This window comes from Physella acuta, unplaced genomic scaffold (assembly GCF_028476545.2).
Source record: "Physella acuta isolate Inbredline_101_S28 unplaced genomic scaffold, ASM2847654v3 ptg000146l, whole genome shotgun sequence".
Classification (NCBI taxonomy): domain Eukaryota; kingdom Metazoa; phylum Mollusca; class Gastropoda; family Physidae; genus Physella; species Physella acuta.
Window position 1 is genome coordinate 180,669 of NW_026731665.1, and position 21,765 is coordinate 202,433.

The window sequence follows — 21,765 nt, forward strand, 5'->3', positions numbered from 1 at the left end:
TTTTGATTGCCAAGATAGATTAGTATTTATAATGACTGCTCTACAAACGTACTAATAACAGCTTTTTATGTAAGGCAAAAAAAAATCATGTCCAGTTGCATAAAAACGTTCTTCTTCTTCTTAGTTTTTAATTAGTGTTGGAAGGGATCCCCTCCAACACAATTAAGTATATGTGTCAACTTTTAATGCGCCATTAAGGCCCTTGATTCAGCCTGGGTTTTTTTTTTTTTTTTTTTTTGGATTATCTTCCATAGTTTTTGTCCAACTAAGAACAAACTAATACAAGGCAGCAGCTGTTTGATTTTGGAGTTGTCTTTCTTAGAAGACTGGCTGTCCCCAGCTAACGCGTAACATCTGCCCGAGGGTTCAAATTCGTGATTTTTCGGTTTTCAACACCCATGAGCTTTACCGACTCGACCACTTCGATAACTTCAAGTTATTTAGATGTGGTACTTATTTTTGTATAGACATTTTAAGTGGAAAACACGACGAGTTTATAATTTTTAAATGAACATTTTATGGTTAAACTATATAAAATAGTTAACAAACAAATAAATGTCACATTCCTGACTTGACTGAAGTCATCTCACGCAGGGTGTTGACTGTCAACCAACATACAAACCCTTGAAGTCACACCAAAAGTCACAGTCGTAAGGTCAAGCTCCGCTACTACACAGTTTTTTTTTTTTTTCATTTGACTTTTTAGAACTGTAAAAATCAAGAGATAATGTTTGCTGCCAATAAAGCAGAGAAAGAATAAAATAATTTGTTTCTCTAATAAACATTGCTATTATGATTGTGATGTCCTCATGAGCCCCCCCCCCCCCCCCCCGAAGAGATGCCTGGAAGAAACTCTGTTTCCTACAAGCTTTAAGGCCTACGTTGTTTATGCAGTTTTGTTTCTCTAATAAACATTGCGTATTATGATTGTGATGTCCTCATGAGCCCCACCCCCCCCCCTCCCCCGGAGAAAAAAGTCTGGAAGAAACACTGGTCGGAAGGTGGAACGCATGACTGCAATGTGAGTGGGGGCAGTGCCGGCGCCAGGTTATTTAGCGCCCTATGCAAAACTTATAAATACGCCCCCTTTTCACACAAATTAATTAATGAAATATATGTATAAGAAAACCATACATTAAAAGTGACATATTAATTTATTATCAATTGCATAAACGTTATAAGTAGACATAAAAATCAAAATTTTGCTTGCCGTCGCAAAAGTTTGTACTAATTCCTTCAATTCCAGTTTGCAAGCGTAATCACATTCTATTGGATGGAATTGTTGTTAAGTCCACGAGTCTACATTTTACTTACTGACATAGCCCCCCCCCCCCCTCCCCTAGAAAATTTCAAATGTTTCTCTCCAAGAAAAAAATGTCTATATAGTGTGATTGTGGAACGATTTGTTTTTGTTTTTGAAAAATAAAAGGTTATAAATTTTATAGATTCCAGCCTACAAATGTTATATATAAATTCTTTAGCAGAGGGTGAAAAATATGAAAAAGACAATTAATTAGATGATTAGTTTGCGACTAAGACGATTTTAGACGCATTTGTTGCACTATCGCATACTAAAATTAAGTATTGCAATTTACAACGGCTATTGAAGTATTTGTTTTTCAACTGGATAATGCTGAGAAAAACAACCTAACAAACTATTTTGTTTAGAACTTCTGCTCTATATAATTGTTACAATAGCAAATAGTAACCTAAAATTGTATTTATTCAACATAACGTGCATGAATTTGAAATAGATGAATTATCTCCCATTTGGAAATCCAAATATTACAATTTTATTCAAGGGAAATAACTTTTTTAAAAAGCTGAATTAACCAAGAGTAACTAAGACATACTTGAAAAACACTTTAAAACAATTTAAATTTCATTATGTAATAATTTTATAAACTCTTGTATATTATCTTTATAACCATAGCAATAAAATATATTTTATTAATTGACTACTTAACTGTAAGTTTGGTTTAGAAGTCTAAACACGGTAGCTTTATCGTAACATTAATCTAGTCAATTTTGATGACAGGATTTATAACTTCTATGTCACTAGTGTATATTGTAAAAATTTTGGATCCCGAACAAAGGGACACATTAAAAAAATGAAATTTGGGCAGCTGTTTAAGATACGGGTTAGCAAGCTGTTGGTCGCGACCCCCAGGGGATCGCAAAGGGCTTTCTGGGGGGTCGCTAACTGGCAGAATAAAATCCCCAGCAATGAAAAAAAAATATTTAGAAGAATATCTAAAATCCGTCTTTACTGACATCACTGGCAATGGAATAGAGAAGAATCAATGCGTACTGTACAAAGTTATTCTCAGTCATGAGTCCATGAAACCTTCCAAACTAAAATGTCATTTTAAGGTGAGTCATTCGAAACACACCTAAAAAGATATGGAGTTCTTTTGTCGGCATGAAGCTAGTTGCGAACGTCAGAGACTTGAAAGAACGAAGGAAAAGCAGCATTAGTGCATAAATCATATGAATTCGGATAAGAAACGGCCAAGCAAAAAAAAAGAAAAATTGTCGCAAAATAGGAGAAAATCTCATCAACCCTGAATGTTGAAGGTGGCGAAATTAATTATTGTGGATTCCGGTGTAGTAAAGGTGCAACAAATATCTATGTGTAATAACACTATTCAGCAGCTTATAACAGACATGTCCGTAGATGTTATAGAACAGATTTTGAATGAAATCTAACTTTAACTATTGTTATTTTCAAGTTGATAAATGAACTGACTTAAAATCATGTTAGTAGTTGCTTGTCCTTGTGAAATATATTTATTCAGATGATAGCAAAGAAGAGTTGATATTTTGTGAAGATGTCATGGAGAAAATAAATAGGTTTTTTTTTTTTAAACTGGATGATTAAAATGGGAAAAGGGCTGTGGGGTTTGTAATGATAGTGTGCCATCTATGTTTGGGTAAGAATCGGGCTTTCGGAAAAAAGGAAACGATTTAGCTCTCTAACCAAGGGAATCCACTGCATGATTTACCTGTATGCCCTCTTCCGATTCTATTGCTAATAAAAGTCGTAAATTGTATTAAATCTGGAGCCCTAAACACCCGTCTGTTTATAGAACTGTGCAAAAACATGAATAAAGATCACGAGGTTTTGCTTTTCTACACTACAGTTGTGTAGAATTGTTGTGAATCATGTTTTTGAATTGAAAGATGAAATTAAGATGTTCTTGGAAGTGCAAAGGAAACAAGACTTGATATACTTTAACGACAAATAAACGGTTGGAGAGAGTGTCATACCTAGCAGATATATTCAAACATCAACATAAGCTTGACCTGAAGCTTCAGGGAAAATCAACACATTTTATGTCTTTTCATGATAATCTCGGGGCATTTTTATCAAGGGTGCAAAATTAGCGAAGAAAAATAAATTTTGGAAATATTGCCGTGTTTGAGAAACTCTACAGTGTGGTAGATGAATCTGATTGTGAGATAAATAAAAATCTGAAAGAGAAGATTTATGAAAATACTCCACCCCCCCCCCCCTCCACCCCCCACCCCTATCCCACCGGAGAGAATCCTCAAAGAACACTGTAAACAAAGAACACTGTTATTATTTTTACTTTTTAAAATCAACTTTCAGCTACTAAATAAATAACTTTCAATCATTGTATTTGAAAAAAGCGGGCGGAGGAGTGTAGAAATGAGCCCACGTCTCCCGTCCAAGAACCGCCTATAGTTGTTGTACTTAACACTTTTATAAGAAAATATGTACTAACAATCGGACATGCAGAACTGCTGTACACGTAGTCGCCACCGTCTGTCTGTGTGTAAGTTACCGGCTCCCTGTAGTCGCCTGTTAGAACCAGTAACTGGCACATACGTTTGGGGAAGTATTTCTCTGCCTGGGAGAATAGAAGAACAAAAAGTACTAGCAGACATTATGTTTGTTGCTGTTGTGTTTGTAATCAAGTACAATCAAACTAATGAGACGCTAAATGTTATGAAAATGAGTTAAATTATCAACTAAATAGTAACCACACACAAAATAAAAATTCCTTTCAAACAGTAGAGCAAATATATTTTACATATGTGACTACGGTAGGCATCACGAATTGGTATAAGGGTGGGTGAAGTTTATCACAGTGGGCAGTCATTCATCATTGTTAACTCCTCAAATTGCTGCATGGCGTGTGGGGTGTAGATTATGACCGTGAGGGTTCATTCATAAACGTAAATACCTCACCCTGTTGTATGGGTGGGGGGGGGGGGTGTAGATTATGACACTAAGGGTCATTAATCAATGTCAATTCCTCACCTTGCTGCATGGGGGGGGGGGTGAAGATTATGACACTGAAGGTCATTCCCCAATGTCAATCCCTCACCTGATTGTATGGGGGGGGGGGGTTAAGGTTATGACACTGAAGGTCATTCCCCAATTCCTCACCTGACCACTTCGATCCCTGTTGTACCTGCACCATTTGGCGAAATGTTCACAGTTGTGGCATAGAATATTGTAGTAGACTTCTCCAATTTGGGCTCTCGCTCTCTTTACTATGTGGGCGGGTGGTAGTGGTCTAAGTGATACATTGGTTGTGGTTATTGTTTTGATAGTACCATGAAAACCTGAAAGTTGTCTACAATGTACAAAGGCTACGATTTTTATTTGCTAGTGCAATGAAAACTAGTGACTATATGTAAAAACAAGAGTTTTTGTTGGATTACATGCACCATCAGCTTGTGAGATAAGTATTATAAGTAGGTCCAACTGTATCACCGAGCTACCCACATTGAAATAACAACACCACTTACAAGTTTTCAGACCAAAAATCATTTTCAGAACGAGTGCCTTTGGCTCAGGCGAAGTAGAGTTCATCAGCTTCTCTAGCCTCAGAACTCGCTGTTTCTACTTTAATATCAGATCGTGTTTCAACAAGTCCTACTCGGGATCTTGCGGTGTGCTATTATTTGTTCTATCGCTTCAGTCACCGAAGTATCAAAATCAGGTTTAATTAGGCCTATTGTAATCAGTGTAAGTTGTAAATATTTTTCTGACTAGGTGAAGAACCGCTTTTTAAAAATTTAAATTAAATAGCTGTGTTGAGTGAAATTAAGGAAACGCCGAAATTCTTGAATGTGGTCCCTAGATGTGTTAATAGTCATTGCAGATTTTGACTGGGAACTGTTGGCGTTTAAACCATGGAGGTCCGGAGGAGATGAAAAAACTGAGACAGGGTGGTAATTTAATCAGTGAGTGAAACATCTTGTAGGTTTAAAATACACTTCAAGCTATTTCATTCCACATTTCTCCTCTAACCTAGAAACAATTCAACAGTTAACATTCTCTCACCATTGTTTTTTAAAGTGTCAAATAATTTAAAATTAGCATAACCTGACAACACACGTAGCGTGCTAACAAGGGTAGGTAACTCACTTCCACTGGCCATCCATCTCGTTTCCCAGAAAAGCCATAGAACCGTCAGCAGCTCTCTTGAGACTTAGCTCCACCACGTCGGCTTTTTGAAGTGCCAAATTCTTCACATTGCCTGCCATGTGAATCACCATCCTATTTCCTAAAATCAAATTAAAATGTTTTCATGCTCTACTGTTTGCTGAGTTTATAAATACCGCAGATAGACAAAAACATTGTGTGATTGTCAATCATGACTCTAATTAACGTTTATCATAATTTGAACAAGGGGGGCAAAGGAACATCAGCCGGTATAGGTCATATTTTATATAGCCCTACATATAATTGCCTATGACTGCTCATCATTGTGAGGCCACGATACAATCTTATACTCATCATCATCTTCACGCATTTGTGTCCAAGACATATGGGGCAGATAAAGTAGAGTACACCTTTTTTGATTACCTCGGCATCCAGGGGGATGCAGCAAGGAGAGATCTTAACAGTGATGACCGCTACATGACATAACGTGAATCAGGTACCCTTGTGAAAATCAGACCATTACCTACATACACTTGTGAAAATCAGACTACGTGCCTACATACACTTGTGAAAATCAGACACGTACCTACATACACTGGTAAAAATCAGACACGTACCTACATACACTGGTAAAAATCAGACTACGTACCTACATACACTTGTGAAAATCAGACTACGTACCTACATACACTTGTGAAAATCAGACCACGTACCTACATACACAGGTGAAATTCAGACCACGTACCCACATACACTTGTGAAAATCAGACCACGTACCCACATACACTGTAGAAAATCAGACCACGTCCTACATACACATGGTGAAAATCAGACCACGTACCTACATACACTTGTGAAAATCAGACGACGTACCTACATACACAGGTGAAAATCAGACCACGTACCTACATACACAGGTGAAAATCAGACACGTACCTACATACACAGGTGAAAATCAGACTATGTACCTACATACACTTGTGTAAATCAGACCACGTACCTACATACACAGGTGAAAATCAGACCACGTACCTACATACACTGGTCAAAATCAGACCACGTAACTACATACACTAGAGAAAATCAGACCACGTACCTACATACACTGTAGAAAATCAGACCACGTACCTACATACACTGTAGAAAATCAGACCACGTACCTACATACACTTGTGAAAACCAGACCACATACCTACATACACAGGTAAAAATCAGACCACATACCTACATACACCGCCCAGTGGGTGTAAAACCTTTTGTGGAACTTGACCAGATCGCCTTGATGAAGCTGATCAACAAAAGCCTTGTTATAAGACTCTATGAAGTCCTCCACTAGTAGATCATAGCGCCTAGTTGAAAATATTAGGAAATGCAGGTTAATTATTTAATGTGGGGCATAATTCATAGTCATTTGGCTCTATATGTTCATTTTATAATAGCGTTCAACAAATAGTAATTTTGATAAGTTATAATAAATTATAAAAGATCCTCTTATTATAGGTTTTGGGGTTGGTTGAATGGCGTAGCGTGTATCCGATTTTAAAATGATTTCGTTGTTAGGTCGAAAAAGGGTAATGTAAAACATGTTAATAAATAACAAAATTCTCCCCCCCCCCCCTCCCCACCAACCACAGAGACACAAACAAATGTGTATCTTTGACAACTGTGGATCAGTGTTTCTTCCAGACTTTTTTCTCCGGTGGGGGGGGGGGGGGGGGCGGGCACTTGAAACTTTCGGGGGGGGGGGGGGGGGAGGGCGGTAAACTTTCCTCGGGAGGGGGGGGGGGGTCGGACACTGTCAAAAGTATATATTTTCTATATAAATTTCATTTCGTTCGGGTGGGCGGTAAACTTTCTTCGGGGGGGGGGGGGGGGGGTCTGCCTGGTAGATACTCTGCTGTGGATTGTTGCTGATTCATTGTGAACCGTTCAGTTGCACAAAGTTGTTCATACACTAACATTACCCTATTTTATCTCTCTCAGAGTTACCCAAAGTTATCCATACACTAACTCTCTCAGTGTTACCCAAAATTGTTCATACATTAACGTTACCCTGTCTTATCTCTCAGAGTTACCCAAAATTGTTCATAGACTAAAGTTACCCTGTCTTATCTCTCAGTGTTACCCAAAATTGTTCATTAACTAAAGTTACCCTGTTTTATCTTTCTCGGCCTTGTCACCGTTTGCAAACGTTATGAAGTCCAATGTCATTGCTTTCAAATCTGTAGCTGCATAGTGTAGAGTACTGCAGTAAATAGGTATCACTTTGGAGTTGCCTGTTGGAGTAAAAAAAACAATCAGGTACGACCGATACATTTTATATAACAAATGTACTAATATTATACCATTTCACTGGGAAGGGGAATTTCATTTACTTAGGATAAAACTATTAATTAAAATTTTCAATATTTCATAATTCTGTTTTAGCATTTCAAAACAAGTAATTTTGATTTATTGTTATTGTTTTTTTAACAAATATCCCTATTTCTATATAAGACTCTAAATTTACACGCTTTCAATTTCATCGTTAAAAAGTATAATAGATATAATAAAGTTGTTAAATTATAGAATGCAAGCACTGACCTACAAATAATGCGTATTCTGTAAATGACCCACGGGTAAAGGCTACGACATCCCCAGGTATCAAATGTTGTAGAAGGTTTTGGTTGTGTTCATCTACACTATAACCAGACCCCATCGTTACAGTGATAATGTTGAAATGACTAGTCAACGATTTCAGATTCACGCTGTTGTTGTTTACTTTTATCTGGAACGATTTGTTTATTTGTGTCGTCTAAGGTTTCAGATAAGTTCGAAATTTTCTTAGAAAATTTTGTTTTAAAAAAAATACCTCTAAAAGTGCATTTTTAAGTAGGTTACTAAGATAACATCTCATTCTTAGTTGCTGGACCATATTAGAGCTGAGTTGACTCAAGGACTTTCAGCAGACGGGATTGTCAATGGAGTTTGTTGCCATATTCTAAGCGCTTATGGCCGCTTTTTCTCTTTAGAGTCTTTAGAGCAATTGACAATTCCAATTATTTCCGCTTAGCACGTTAAACAAATCGTTATACAAAGAAACAAAAAACACACTTCACAAAATAAATACTATGATAGATTTTAATACACTATTTAATGTTAGAATTTAAAGCAGTCATTAATTCAACTACAACCAACATACAAACAGTTAGTCTACTGCAAAATATGTATCTAAAAGTTTTAAAATGTCATCTATCTTTAAGTTAGGCCACTGGTAAAGTACATTTGTTTTTATTTTTAAAAAATATTTACCACTTCATACTACTTAAAACGATAAACATTATTTTCTGATGCTATTTTAAACACTATCTTATCAGGTTTAGTTTCAGAAAGCTGGTGATGTTACACTGTGAATCTGAGATATCTGATAGAATTTATCGTAGATTCTGGAGTATTAGTAGTTTGCTATGTGAAGGAATAACAATATCAAAAACCCTCCAAATGACTTTTATTGATTTGTTCTAAAATTACTTTTTAAATATAAAGGTTGATTAAAAATAAACGGAATGTTTATTTTTATCTGAAATAATAATCGCCCTTTAATCCCTGAACCCCTTTGCAGGTCATTGAATAAAGTTAATGAGCCGACTCGTATTTGATCCCAATTAAAAGAACACCCCCACCCTCCGTGTTCTCGTACGATTGTAACCTTTGTCAAATAATGGCCAGTATGCCTGTCTGTACTCTGTGATATACATTTGGGACAAGGTTCGTCCAAAAATAAGTCTACAGAAAAATGATAAAGTGATTAACTCGAGTGTTAGATAGTCTTTTAAGAGCAAATTTGGAGGGGGGGGGGTGCAAATCGAAAATTTGAGAGTGGTGAAAATCGAAAATTGAAAGGTTGATCCAGAGAGCGCCCCAAATTGAAAGTTTGTCCCGGGCGCCGGGAAGGGTAGCTACGCCTCTGGGAGGGTGACACCATTAAGTGCCGCACCGGGTGACACCCGACCTCGCAACGCCACTGGTCTACAGTGCCAAGTCCTGCATAATATTACAAGGCTTTTTTTTTCAGAAAACTGAGTAGCCATATGTTTTAAGCTTTTACTTAGTTCCCAGTGTCTGTTTGTGGGTTTGTGGACGAACTTGTAACTCAGTTTTGACCCACTTCTAATGCGGCGATTCGATCAAACTTTCAGACTTTTGGCGATTATCGATTGGCTTTTGCAACAATAGAACGCGAGAGACTGCAAAAAGACGACTTTAAATCCTGAAACCCTATACAGATCACCCATTAGAACAATGGAGGTAGACACATTGTTACACGATCAATCCAAGACTTAGAGACAAGGACATTGCTTTTATAATGAGTGTTTAACATTTCTATTGGCAACGTCTTAGAGCTGTGTAGAGCAGGGGTCGGCAACCTTTTGAAGCGGAAGAGCCAAAAGTTACAATTTTCAAAATGTCCCTGGTGTTAAAGAGCCACTAACAATTTTTTATTTCAAGTATTTTATTTTTTGATTAAGATTATCAGTATTTGTGCAAGGAGCTGGAGAGCCGCATCTTGACATCAAAAGAGCCGCATGCGGCTCGCGAGCCGCAGGTTGCCGACCCCTGGTCTAGAGGTTTGTCTTTCACTCGATTGTACCTCCTATTCTGAATGAATGATGTGATTTATGTATTTAACTGCTAGTTACAATTATGTCTATTGTTTTTATGCCTCTTTTATTAAAAGATGTAAATATTTATGTAATTGTTGTTTTACGCGATCATGATTAATTCTCTAAAAAGTGTAAATTACCCATGCGAAGTATTTAGGCCTATGTGTCGCATACAGTTTGGGTTGTAAATGAGGAATCAAACTAAAACAGTGGCATACGAGAATTAATACGTATACAATTTTAATACAATGCTTTATAGATCCTGCAAAAACATTTTAAAATGATAAGTAACGACAACACAATAAGCCTTATGATTTAGTCTTTGGTTCTGGTCTGTTTTCTATACACCATCACACCAACGAGAACCGCAGCAACCCCCAAAATCACTGCTGCTCCACCCACCCCTCCCGTTACACCTGCTGCAACTGTTACCTGTAGACATCAGAGGTTAATTGGGGTTAAAGGTTAAAGTCACGTCATGTCACCAGACGACAGTATATGTATGTCATGTCATATGTAACTAATGGCCCCAGGTTATTGTCATCTAGTCAATTTACCCCTCCCCCACCGCCCACTGTCAATTACCCAAAATAGTGAAAATGTCTTTTGTACCTCTACATTCTAAAGGCCCTACCTGATTACTTTGATTTCTACCATACTTTATCTCATTCACAAAATGTTCACAGTTACTGGTAAGTAAATGATACTCCTTATTTCCTAGTTTCTGTTTGGCTTTCCTGAGAACCAAATCGATATCGAAACTAGGCCACTCCCTGAAACAAACAGGTTTTAAACTTTACCGATTTTGTGTTGTGTTTTTTTTAATACCAACTATCTCGATTCGCTTATCTGAAAATAGAGTAGCTATATGCTTTTTGTAGTAGGCTTTTACAGTAATCTTTAATTAGCCAGCTTTCTTGAGTAGATTTTTTTTTAAATTTAATAGCCTGACTGGGCTAGATACCTCTACAATACTTAATCAATTACACTCAGAGGCGTCGTGAGGTGGGTGCGGAACGCATCGGGGAACATCATTTAGGGGAGTATTAAGTTTGAACACTTTAAAGCTTTTATCGGGAGGGGAAGGGGAGTCGACACCAACTGCTAAATTTACAGAGAAAATAAAGGGGGGTGACACCATGAAATGACACCCGACTTAGCGACGCCACTGACTACACTTAAACAATGTATATCAGACGATTAAGTTTGTACTAAGGCGTATTATGTTTTTGGTTTGTTGTGTGGGTGATTATATCGTACTTTTTTTTACTTGTTTTTATTAAATTTATTGCGTTTAATAAAACAGTTTCAAAGTACAATATAGATATTTCAACATTAAAAAATTGCTTTTAAGGTATTGGTAAATCTATGAATTGTAGTCGTCCGTCAAAAATGTCATACTAACCATTGAAGGACCAGCGTTCAGAATTGAACTAACCCATCCCCCTTCCAACCCTTTCTAAAAAAAAATAAGCTGTTTTCCTTTCTGAAGAGATGTAACCAATTAATATCAAAATACGTCATGTGGCTTTCATTGCAATTTCGTATATTTTGTCTACCATGAGCAGTTTCAAAATGGCATTTTTTAATTTTTTTAAATTATTTTTTTTTCTTATAAATTTAAATTAAATGAAGCAGCTTTTAAAAAATAATTTACTCTCTGTTGGCCTTGTAAGCTCTGTCGTGGCCTGCCACAAAGAAAAAATCATCTTCTGCTACAACAGCCTTGTCCACTGGAACACTGGCCACTGATGCCACGTGACGTGGCCGGATGTTGCCGGATATGCCGTGACCGTTGTCTGGAGCCGTCAGGTGGATCACTTTACCTTGACCTGTGGGTGACGTAAACCAGCAGGTTAGTCCAGCAAAACAGGTAAACAAAATCCGTACAAATCACAAGATTTTAAATGAACTAAAAATAAAATAAAACACACTTTGTGTTGATGTAACGGTGATAATCAATCTTTTGTCACCCCATTTGTAAACATATTTTGGATGTAAAAAAATAAGTCGCTGCATTCCCCCCCCCCCCTCCCTCCCCCCTCTCACCTGCCCTAAAATAACTGACCAGAGTTCTACCATTCTCTGAAAGGAGTAAAAATCATACGTAAATTAGCATATTCTGTCAAGTTCATCCTCAATGGAATAGTCGGGAAGAAAGTACACAGTACATAAAGAAAAGCAAGGTAATCATCTTCAAATCTAAATAAAGACAAGAAACTTGACGTAAGGTAGAAAAGGATTTTTTTTTTTTTTCTGTTTAGTTGGATAAAGTGAGGCTACACGAAGAATTTAGCCTAATGTGTAGTCAGGACATCATTATCGTCGTGAAATACAGTGGGTTGTTTTTTAATCACCATTTAATAATACAGTACAACATCCTGTTACTATCTATTTTACGAAATCCAAAGATATTTTAATTAACAATTTATAAAAGATATAATAGTAAACGTTCAAGCATCAAAATATTATGTTAACTTACCGATATACTATGTTAACTTACCGATATACTATGTTAACTTACCGATATATTATGTTAAATTACCGATAAACTCTGTTAACTTACCGATATACTATGTTAACGTACTGATATACTATGTTAACTTATAGATATATTATGTTAAATTGCCGATATACTATCTTAACTTACCGATATACTATGATAACCTACCGATATACTATGCTAACATTATGATTTACTATATTAACTTACCAATATACTATGCTAAATTTACCAATATACTATGTTAATTTACCGATATACTATGTTAACTTATCAATATACTATGTTAAATTTACCGATATACTATGTTAACTTACCAATGTACTATATTAACTTACCAATATACTATGTTAAATTTACCAATATACTATGTTAACTTACCGATATACTATGTTAACTTACCAATATACTATATTAACTTACCAATATACTATGTTAAATTTACCAATATACTATGTTAACTTACCGATATACTATTTTAACTTACCGATATACAAGGCGAAATGTCAATAAGCCCCACGATCAAACTTGACAATATCCCCTGGCTTTAGGCTTCTAAAAACGTCCTCATTGTGTTCCTCTACGCTTAAGTTATCTCCCATGGTCGTTGTGGAGGCTATCTAAAGCTCAGCGGGTGGTGTGAATTAAACTCTAGTTTTGACTATCTATACACGGTAAGCTATAGAGTACCTATACACGGTGTACTATATCCTTGTTTTAAAATACCCGTGATCAACTATACACAGCCCTATTTAAACAAGGAAATGTTATCGAACTCTTGAAGTATGGAACCGTAAGTGGCAACGATTGGCGACACATGACAAATTTAGCTACCCCCCCCCCCCCCCCCCCCCGAAAATCAATGTTGTTTTCACTATAACGTCAATACTAAAGGCCTGAATCAAGCGAAGTACGACACGCCTATGTCTCTAAATGGACTGACACTAGCTGTACATGATTCGTAGAATGCCTCATGGGGAAAACCGGACATTTCACGTGTTTCAGCGTGAATCTGAAACTGATTTTCAACCACAACATGAGCTGGATATTGAAGTAATTAAAACACTCCATCAATCCTTCCAATTGCAAGTTACATTTTTTCTAAGCATTCTGCACGTTCGTGTGTTAATTCTTTTTAATTCCCTTTAAATTTATTTGCATCCTTTAGAAAAGTAGAACAATCACGTAAAAAGTCACAGGTAGGAAAGTTAAATAATACAGTAACATGTAGAAAAGTATGTGTATAAAGTCACATATGAAATATTCACAAGATTTCATACTTAGCACACAAAAAATGTTATTCGAAGCAAATGAAATAATATAACATATGTATTTATTTATTCATTTATTTATTTACTACACCATAATTTACATACTATAGTATTTTTAATTAGAAAAATTAATTAAACTGCCTAAGTTTAAAAAAAAATAACTACTAGACGTAAAATCTGTACAAGCTTTCACTTAAATATAAAAATTACAAACATTTTGAGAATTTAATGCCGAATGTCGAGTTTTCTATACTGATACCTTTGTTTACAAATACAAACGAACACATAAGTCATATCATCCGAATATTTTATTATCAAACAAATACATTGCACAGGTTTAAATTCATTTATTTTATACCAATAGATTGTAATTCTAATATATTTTAGCGATGAAAGCTTTTGATATAAGAAAGCAACTTTGTTACGTTTTCTTAGTTTCAATTCGTTTCTAGCCTTGATTTTATAAACGTTTTTACATTAATTTGTTTTAGTACATGTTTACTGCAACCCAAACCACAGACACTTTGATGCGTGATACAGACTTCAACATCACACTTTGGTACGTCACACAGACATCAACATCACACTTTGATACGTGACACATACATCAACATCACACTTTGGTACGTCACATTCACACTTTGATACCTGACACAGAAATCAACATCACACTTTGTAGAATTAAGGTACAACAATCAAAATCCCCAGATTAATTACAAGGAATGACTATATAGGGTGTGTTTATTATATATATATATATATATATATATATATATATATATATATATATATATATATATATATATATATATATATATATATATATATATATAAATAAATAATCACAACACGATGGCAGTTGAAGACAAGATGTGGCCAGTCAGTTATTTATTTTTAGACAGCTTGTTATGCACCACCACACCAACCACAGCGGCAGCACCGGCCAGAAGCACCGCTCCAACGCCAGCTCCAACCAGAGCAGGTGTAACATCAGCACTCTTGGTCACTTCAGCAGTCTTGGCCACCTGTAAAACAACAGCGGGTAGATGAGGTTAAGGATGAAAGCGGCTTACATAAGCCACGTCACAAAACGTCACGCTAGGCAAATTGTCACCCTAAGTGGACTATGAGAACGTGTGTGTTTGTCACGTGTGTTGTTGTGTCTCTTGATTTATTTCAGTGTGTTAAGTCACGTGATTTGTTTAGTGTGTTATTGTTATGTACCCTTCGATGCCTGTATCTCTATCTTTGCCACCATGTATCGTTATAAAATAGTGTGTTGTTGAATAACAACTTCATTGTTACTCCGGTAATAAGACAGTGACCTAATTTCTTATAGTGTGTTATCAAAGAATATCAACATTAGCACTTATCTATGATTATTTCCTAGTTTAAGTCCGTAGCTATCTTCAAATAGTTTATCTATCCTTCAATTTTAAAGATGCTGTTTACTAAATCGGTATGTCTATTCCTGTTAGAGTTCACGCAAACATTTTGTTTGTATTCTAATGTGTTTGTGTTTACTATTTTATAATTTCCTATAGGTTTGTGTGGCGATGAGCTGCGCAATAGATGTGCGCGTAGACAACAACACAGTTTGATAACACACATACCCGTACCATGTTGCGTATATTTAGTTCAGAGGCGTAGCGGCGACCCTTCCCGGCGCCCGGGGACAAACTTTCGAATTGCACCCCCCCCCACCCTCGAACTTTTCATTTGCACCTCCCCCCCCCCCCCCTCAAACTTTCAAATTTTTTTTCCAACCCATTTTGGCGCCCCCCTAAGGTCGGCGCCCGGGGACATATGTCCCCCTCCCGCCCCCCCCCCCTCCCCTCGCTACGCCTCTGATTTAGTTACAAGGAAAACCTTACCAACGTTTGGTGCACACTTTCATTTTACAACACATATAGCCTACCTTGTCACTCTGATTTTTCCCATAATTCAGCTCGTTAACTATGTTTTCACAACGGCTAGTTAGCAAATGGTAATCCGAATCTCCTAGTTTCAATTTGGCCTTTCTTAGAACTAGTCCCAGATTAAAATTGGGCCATTCCCTGCAATAAAAAAATTACTTCAGTCATGAAGACGTTTGTTTTATCTAGACATAATTACAAGTAACACGAACAGAGGTTTTGTTTGTTAAAGATAACCTACGATGTGGGCCATGGTTCTTAATATTATGTGTAGCGGTAATAGAGATACAATCACTAACTGCATTCCAATTATAGAGGCGTATTCTAAGCATCGTATTTTTCTATTTTATTAAATCGACTTGTTACATAAATAATATTTGAGATACTTTGCTTAAACAAGCGTATCTTGGATTGATAACCAATATTGTAGTCTCGGCTACTACTTATAATAGTATTTCAATTTTTCATATAGGCTACAAACTGATCATGTTCGGTTTTGATTAAATTTGGATTTTTAATAATTTAAATGATTTTAATTAAATGATTAAAATATGTATTTCAGTAATACATTCAACTAGAAAACTTTAAAACGTATGAATGCTTAAAACAGGCCGGCAGTAAATAGAAAATTAATATCTTCATTTGTGCAAGCATCACGTTGAAATGGTCGCACTCAGTGTGTGGGCTAGGTTTGGTCACGTTGAAATGGTCGCACTCAATGTATGGGCTAGGTTTGGTCACGTTGAAATGGTAGCACTCAATGTATGGGCTAGGTTTGGTCACGTTGAAATGGTCGCACTCAGTGTGTGTGCTAGGTTTGGTCATGTTGAAATGGTCGCACTCAGTGTGTGGGATAGATTTGATCACGTTGAAATGGTCGCACTCAGTGTATGTGCTAGGTTTGGTCATGTTGAAATGGTCGCACTCAGTGTGTGGGATAGATTTGATCACGTTGAAATGGTCGCACTCAGTGTATGTGCTAGGTTTGGTCATGTTAAAATGGTCGCACTCAGTGTGTGGGATAGATTTGGGGCCTGGGTTTGGAAGCTAGGATAGTGATACTAGCAACATTCTAGAATTAAATATGTCCTGCTGACGCCTAATCAATTATCTTAAAATAAATTAATAAACATAAAAGATAGGTACTTCTGATTTAAATTTGTTCAGAATCTAAATTAAAAGCTAACACTAGATTTCAGAGTAGCGCAAACGAATTTTTCATCATAAAATGTCATCTTAGAGTTTAAACCAGAGGCGTTGCGAGGGGGGGGGGGGGTGGGGCGGGGGGGGGCGACATATGTCCCCGGCGCCGATCTTAGGGGGGCGCCAAAATTGAAAGTTTGAAGGGGGGGTGCAAATGAAAAGTTCGAGTGGGGGTGCAAATCGAAAGTTTGTCCCCGGCCGCCGGGAAGGGTCGCTACGCCTCTGGTTTAAACTTATAACATATCAACTGTTATAATCGTGTAACCAATATACCATTTAATTTATTTACTCTTTGTCAGCCTTGTAAACCTTTTCCTCCCCCGCCACTGAGAAAAAATTGTCCTCGGCCATAGAACCCGGATGTCCGAAATCACGTGACCGGAAGTCGTTAGAGTTGCACTGGCCACTGTCTGGCGAGGTCAGGTGGACCACTTTACCTTTACCTGTGGGTTGGGTACAAGAACAGACCATCAGTGTTTTTTACAGACATTTTTATCCGGGGGGGGGGGAGCACTTGATGTTTTCGGGGGGGGGGGGCAGGCTACATTTTCCAGGGGGGTGGGGTGGACACTGGTATAAGTATATATATATATATATATATATATATATATATATATATATATATATATATATATATATATATCGAACTTTATAAAATAACTAAACATGAACAATATAGTCGCCAATACACTATACTTTTGTTAATTGCATTTGGTTCTATCAACAGAAAGCCCAACTATAAATAGAGAAGGTTAACAAAAAAGATGAAAAAAATTTAAGGAAAAGTAAACATACAAGTATATAAAGAATTGACTGATGTAAAGAAAATAATAAACAACCCCCCTCCCTCCTCCAAAAAATTCCACTACATAAACTCTACTAAAGGTATATCAATTATTTATACGAAATGAGAATATAAGACTATTCAAACCCCGTAGATAAAAGAAGTAATTAACTCACCAATATACAACACGAAATGGCAATACTCCCCGCGAGGAATCTTGACTATGTCTCCTGGCTTTAGGCTTCTAAAAACTTGATGATTGTGTTCTTCTACACTCAGTGTGTCTCCCATTGTTATAGCTAAAGCTATGTACAGCTGACTGCAGCTCTAGTTTAATACAGCTATCTACAGCTGTATACAGCACTAGTTTAATCTAAACAATCGGCTGCAACCCTAGTTTAACACAGCTATTTACAACTGTCTAGTCCTAGTTTAACACAGCTAGCTACAGCTGTGCCCTGCCCTAAATCTAAACTAACTCTCGCAGCTGCATAAACATACAGTCGACTTGCTACGTTCAACAATGTATTTACAACACACAACACATTCGCCACTTGAACTCTTATCTACTGTGTTAGGTCATTGGAGAAGGCGAATCTTTGTTTTCTAAGGATACAAAACATATAAATTGCTTTTGTTGGTACATTGAACAAAGTTGTTGCCGAATCATTCCGACATAGATTTAGGTTCTTAACCAACCAACCGATGTTATATTTTTAAAGAAAAAGAAATTATTATTTCCCCCATAGGAACACCACACAAACACACCACTAAGTCAGATAATGTACTTACAAGTGTAGCAGTCTTCTATTAATTAACGTTGTCTTCATTCATCAAACTTTACATAACATTATTTTTAGTGTTTTATTGCTATGCGATAGTATTCAGCACATGTGTTCCCGTGTACTCACGTTGATCACAGCACGCTCGTGTCTTATTGTGGCTCACACAGCCTTGACAGCTGTTGACTTCTACATCAAAGGGGAAAATCCGATAACTCTAGATGTTTAAATAAAGACTTCAAAACTAATGTAAATTGTTATTACCTATTTATTTACACTGAGAATCACACACTGTATCAGCAACAAAAACTGTAGTTCGACTATGTAAGACACCTTATCTTGGATGCAATCAACGAATTGTCCTCCTGGTGTAGCTGAAGTAGAGTGCACGTGAGTACAAATGAAGTATTATTGATGCTAACATACAGTGGTTTTTCCAGACTTTTTTCTCCATGGGGGGTAGGGGGGGGGGGCACTTGATATTTGATATTTTCGAGGGGGAGGGGGTGGGACAACATTTTCCGGGGTTGGGAGCAGACACTAGTAAAAGTATATGTTTTCTATATAAATTCCATTTCGTTCGGGGGGGGGGGGGGTGGGGTAGACCTTCTTCGATGGGGGGGGGGAGCTCTGCCACCCCCCCCCCCCCCCCCCCCCCCCGAAGAGATGCCTGTAACAAACTCTGCTAACATAAATCCCAGATCCCCAATACCTCTATAGATTATAGGTCAATCTTATCCAAGTTTCCTTAAATGGAGTTTGCATTAAGATATCATCCAAACAGCCTTGCAAATTACAAAATATCGCGAAAACATGGATAATGACAAGTTCAATAATAGTTCAAAGGCTTCTCTTCTAGAATTATCGATCCCTGTCTGTTGTACAAACATCACTTGACAATAGATTAGGTCAACAGTGGACACAGTAAACATGGACGACGGGCGTCACCAAGGCAATGTAATGGACTTTGTATTGCTTTGTTAGTATCAATGTTGTAAACAGAAGAAGGGGAAGTAACCAACCTCAAACGGTTATCGTTCTTAATTTTTTTATAAAAAATCTGTTGTCTGTTGGTTGTTTTTTTTTCAATTTGTTTGAACTGAAGAAATATGTCCTGAACTTGGATTGCAATAGGAATAATTAAAAAGTTGTATATCGTATAGGGCGAGTATATGAAATATCAGTACACATGTCACAGTTTCTTGCAATCACTATTTTTACCCGACTCCCTGGATTTGTGTTGAACATAATCACACTTTTGTTTTATTAATCATTACTTTCTTTCAGCTATATTCACACACGTTGCTTTATGTCTTTATTACCTAGTAAAAGGCTGCATTAACAAATTATACCAAAAGTAACCTAAACTTTTTGCTCACAACTTAGAAACAAAAACCTTTTTGTAATCTGCAGGCGACATTCAGATACGGAGCTCAATACGATACAATCTGGAAACAGTGTTTCTTCCAGACTTTTTTCTCCGGGGGGGGGGGGGGGCACTTGATATTTTCGAGGGGGCGGTCAACATTTTTCGGGGGGGGGGGGGCGGACACTAGTAAAAGTGTATGTTAACTGTATAAAATCTATGTCGTTCGGGGGGGGGGGGGGGGGGGCGGTAGACTTTCTGCCCCCCCCCCCCAAAGAGATGCCTGGAAGAAACTCTGTACGTTACGTGTGGTTCTCAGAAAAATGCGCAAACGGAAAGTTGCGCAACGAATAAGTGCGCAACGGAAAACTACGCAAACAGAAAGATGCGCAAAAGGAAAAGTGCGCAAACAGAAAGAAGCGCAAATACTAGTAATTATACTAATACACTTTAATTTTGTCAAAGTTCGTGGAAAAGTAATTTATTATGCTACAATGCACAAGGGTTATTCCTTTTAATGTTTACAAATGCTCGATTTTAGAAAACTAAATTTCCCTTGCGCACTTTATGTGCTCAGTTTTCCGTTGCGAAACTTTCCAGTCGCCGTTGTGTGCGTGTTTGTCCGTTAATGGCGTAATGTTTTTGTTGACGATTTTTGGTTAAGATTTTTTTAAAAAATTGCCTCAGACATGCAAATTTACAGCGTCAGTTTACCTAGACATGTTCGCTTTAGTATTAGTTTTCATCATCGGCTTGTGAGGACTGATAGAGATTTACAATTGTAATACTTCTTTCTGACGTGTACTTTCGTTCACTTAAAATGGTTTACTTATTTTAACAGAATAAAAAACGCCTAATTTAAATTTAACCCATGAATTTAAATGCGTAATTTAAAGGTGATTTTATGTTCTATGGAGAAAAAAAATAAATAGAAAAAATGAAAGGGCAATTTTCTTTTTCGATGGGGTGACTTGTGGGAGTATTGGCTTACAACTAGAGCTGAAATAAAATTGGGATAAAAGAACAATAGTATTATAAACATTATAAGTTGCATGAATGATATGTAAGTAAAATGAGACACAATAAATCACTCATTCTTCCCTTTCAAACAGCTATATCCATAGCAGTCCTCCTATGTCTTCTGATATATAATTTTTTTACCTTTACAGTTTAATTTATTTGCATCAAATCCCACTTATTGGAGCAACTCCACTCATTAAAAAAATAAATGCATCAATCCAATGTTAAAAATAAATAAAATTGTAGCTTACGAGCAAATTAAACTAATATTACAAATGCATCAACTTATATTTATAAACGCATCAACACTGTTTCTTCCATTGTATTTGATTAATGGTAATTTGAAAGTTCTTGTTAAAAACCACATAATGTAACACAAGCATGTATAAACCACAAAGTAATATAAGCTTGAAAAAAACCCACTGGATAACCACCTACTGTAACTACACAAGAAACCAGTTGAATATTCAAGGAATTGTTCCTTTTTTTTTTCCAGTCCTTATTTAAGCTTTACCCCAACAGCTATTGGTGTCTGGGTACAGTGTAGTCACAAAATCAGGCCCTGACTAAACATACACCCAAATGGACAGTTGTTTCTGACCCCAACTGGTCCAAATATCACAACAAACTGCTAGAGTTACATCACTGTAGACCAGTCAGCTTCTCCGCTGGGTCATACTTCCAGTTATCATCCTGTAAACTGGCACTCAACTCTCTCAGCTCCTTCAGCCTCTGTATGTGCAGGTATTTTTCAATATAATACAAGTTCACATCAATGTCTTGTTCCAGCTGAACCGTGTAGATGAGAGACTGAACTAAAGTTGGTACATAAGCAAATGGGGGGATGTGTCTTTA

At 36.9% G+C, this 21,765-nt stretch overlaps 2 protein-coding genes and 1 long non-coding RNA gene across 3 annotated transcripts; all 3 read right to left on the reverse strand.

Annotated features, from left to right (window-relative positions):
• Window positions 1–577: 577 nt before the first annotated feature.
• On the reverse strand, window positions 578–8,148 carry LOC131935485 (lecithin retinol acyltransferase-like). The gene is made up of 7 exons (XM_059291881.1): window positions 8,006–8,148; window positions 7,575–7,698; window positions 6,647–6,771; window positions 5,405–5,543; window positions 4,418–4,547; window positions 3,750–3,875; window positions 578–708 (listed from the first exon to the last, which is right to left on the reverse strand). Exons 1-7 carry the CDS (start codon window positions 8,118–8,120, stop codon window positions 703–705), a joined length of 765 nt encoding a protein of 254 aa, XP_059147864.1. The 5' UTR covers window positions 8,121–8,148; the 3' UTR covers window positions 578–702.
• A 1,945-nt stretch (window positions 8,149–10,093) lies between these two features.
• Window positions 10,094–13,293, reverse strand: LOC131935511 (uncharacterized). Its single transcript, XR_009385946.1, has 4 exons — window positions 13,056–13,293; window positions 11,723–11,897; window positions 10,700–10,838; window positions 10,094–10,497 (listed from the first exon to the last, which is right to left on the reverse strand). It is a non-coding gene; the product is annotated as an uncharacterized LOC131935511 (long non-coding RNA).
• Window positions 13,294–14,673: 1,380 nt separating this feature from the next.
• On the reverse strand, window positions 14,674–18,303 carry LOC131935488 (phospholipase A and acyltransferase 3-like). The gene is made up of 4 exons (XM_059291887.1): window positions 17,919–18,303; window positions 17,248–17,401; window positions 15,758–15,896; window positions 14,674–14,864 (listed from the first exon to the last, which is right to left on the reverse strand). Exons 1-4 carry the CDS (start codon window positions 18,031–18,033, stop codon window positions 14,724–14,726), a joined length of 549 nt encoding a protein of 182 aa, XP_059147870.1. The 5' UTR covers window positions 18,034–18,303; the 3' UTR covers window positions 14,674–14,723.
• Between the last annotated feature and the right edge of the window lie 3,462 nt (window positions 18,304–21,765).

Coding starts and splice junctions, on each gene's coding strand:
- LOC131935485 (XM_059291881.1), bottom strand. CDS start 8,120: ATGGGGTCTGGTTATAGTGTAGATGAACACAACCAAAACCTTCTACAA. Junction 4,548..5,404: donor GAGATGGATGGCCAGTGGAA/GTGAGTTACCTA, acceptor TGTATCACTTAG/ACCACTACCACCCGCCCACA. Junction 3,876..4,417: donor ACAGGGATCGAAGTGGTCAG/GTGAGGAATTGG, acceptor CTATTCTCCCAG/GCAGAGAAATACTTCCCCAA.
- LOC131935488 (XM_059291887.1), bottom strand. CDS start 18,033: ATGGGAGACACACTGAGTGTAGAAGAACACAATCATCAAGTTTTTAGA. Junction 15,897..17,247: donor GTTTACAAGGCTGACAAAGA/GTAAATAAATTA, acceptor TTTTTATTGCAG/GGAATGGCCCAATTTTAATC. Junction 14,865..15,757: donor GGAAAAATCAGAGTGACAAG/GTAGGCTATATG, acceptor GTTGTTTTACAG/GTGGCCAAGACTGCTGAAGT.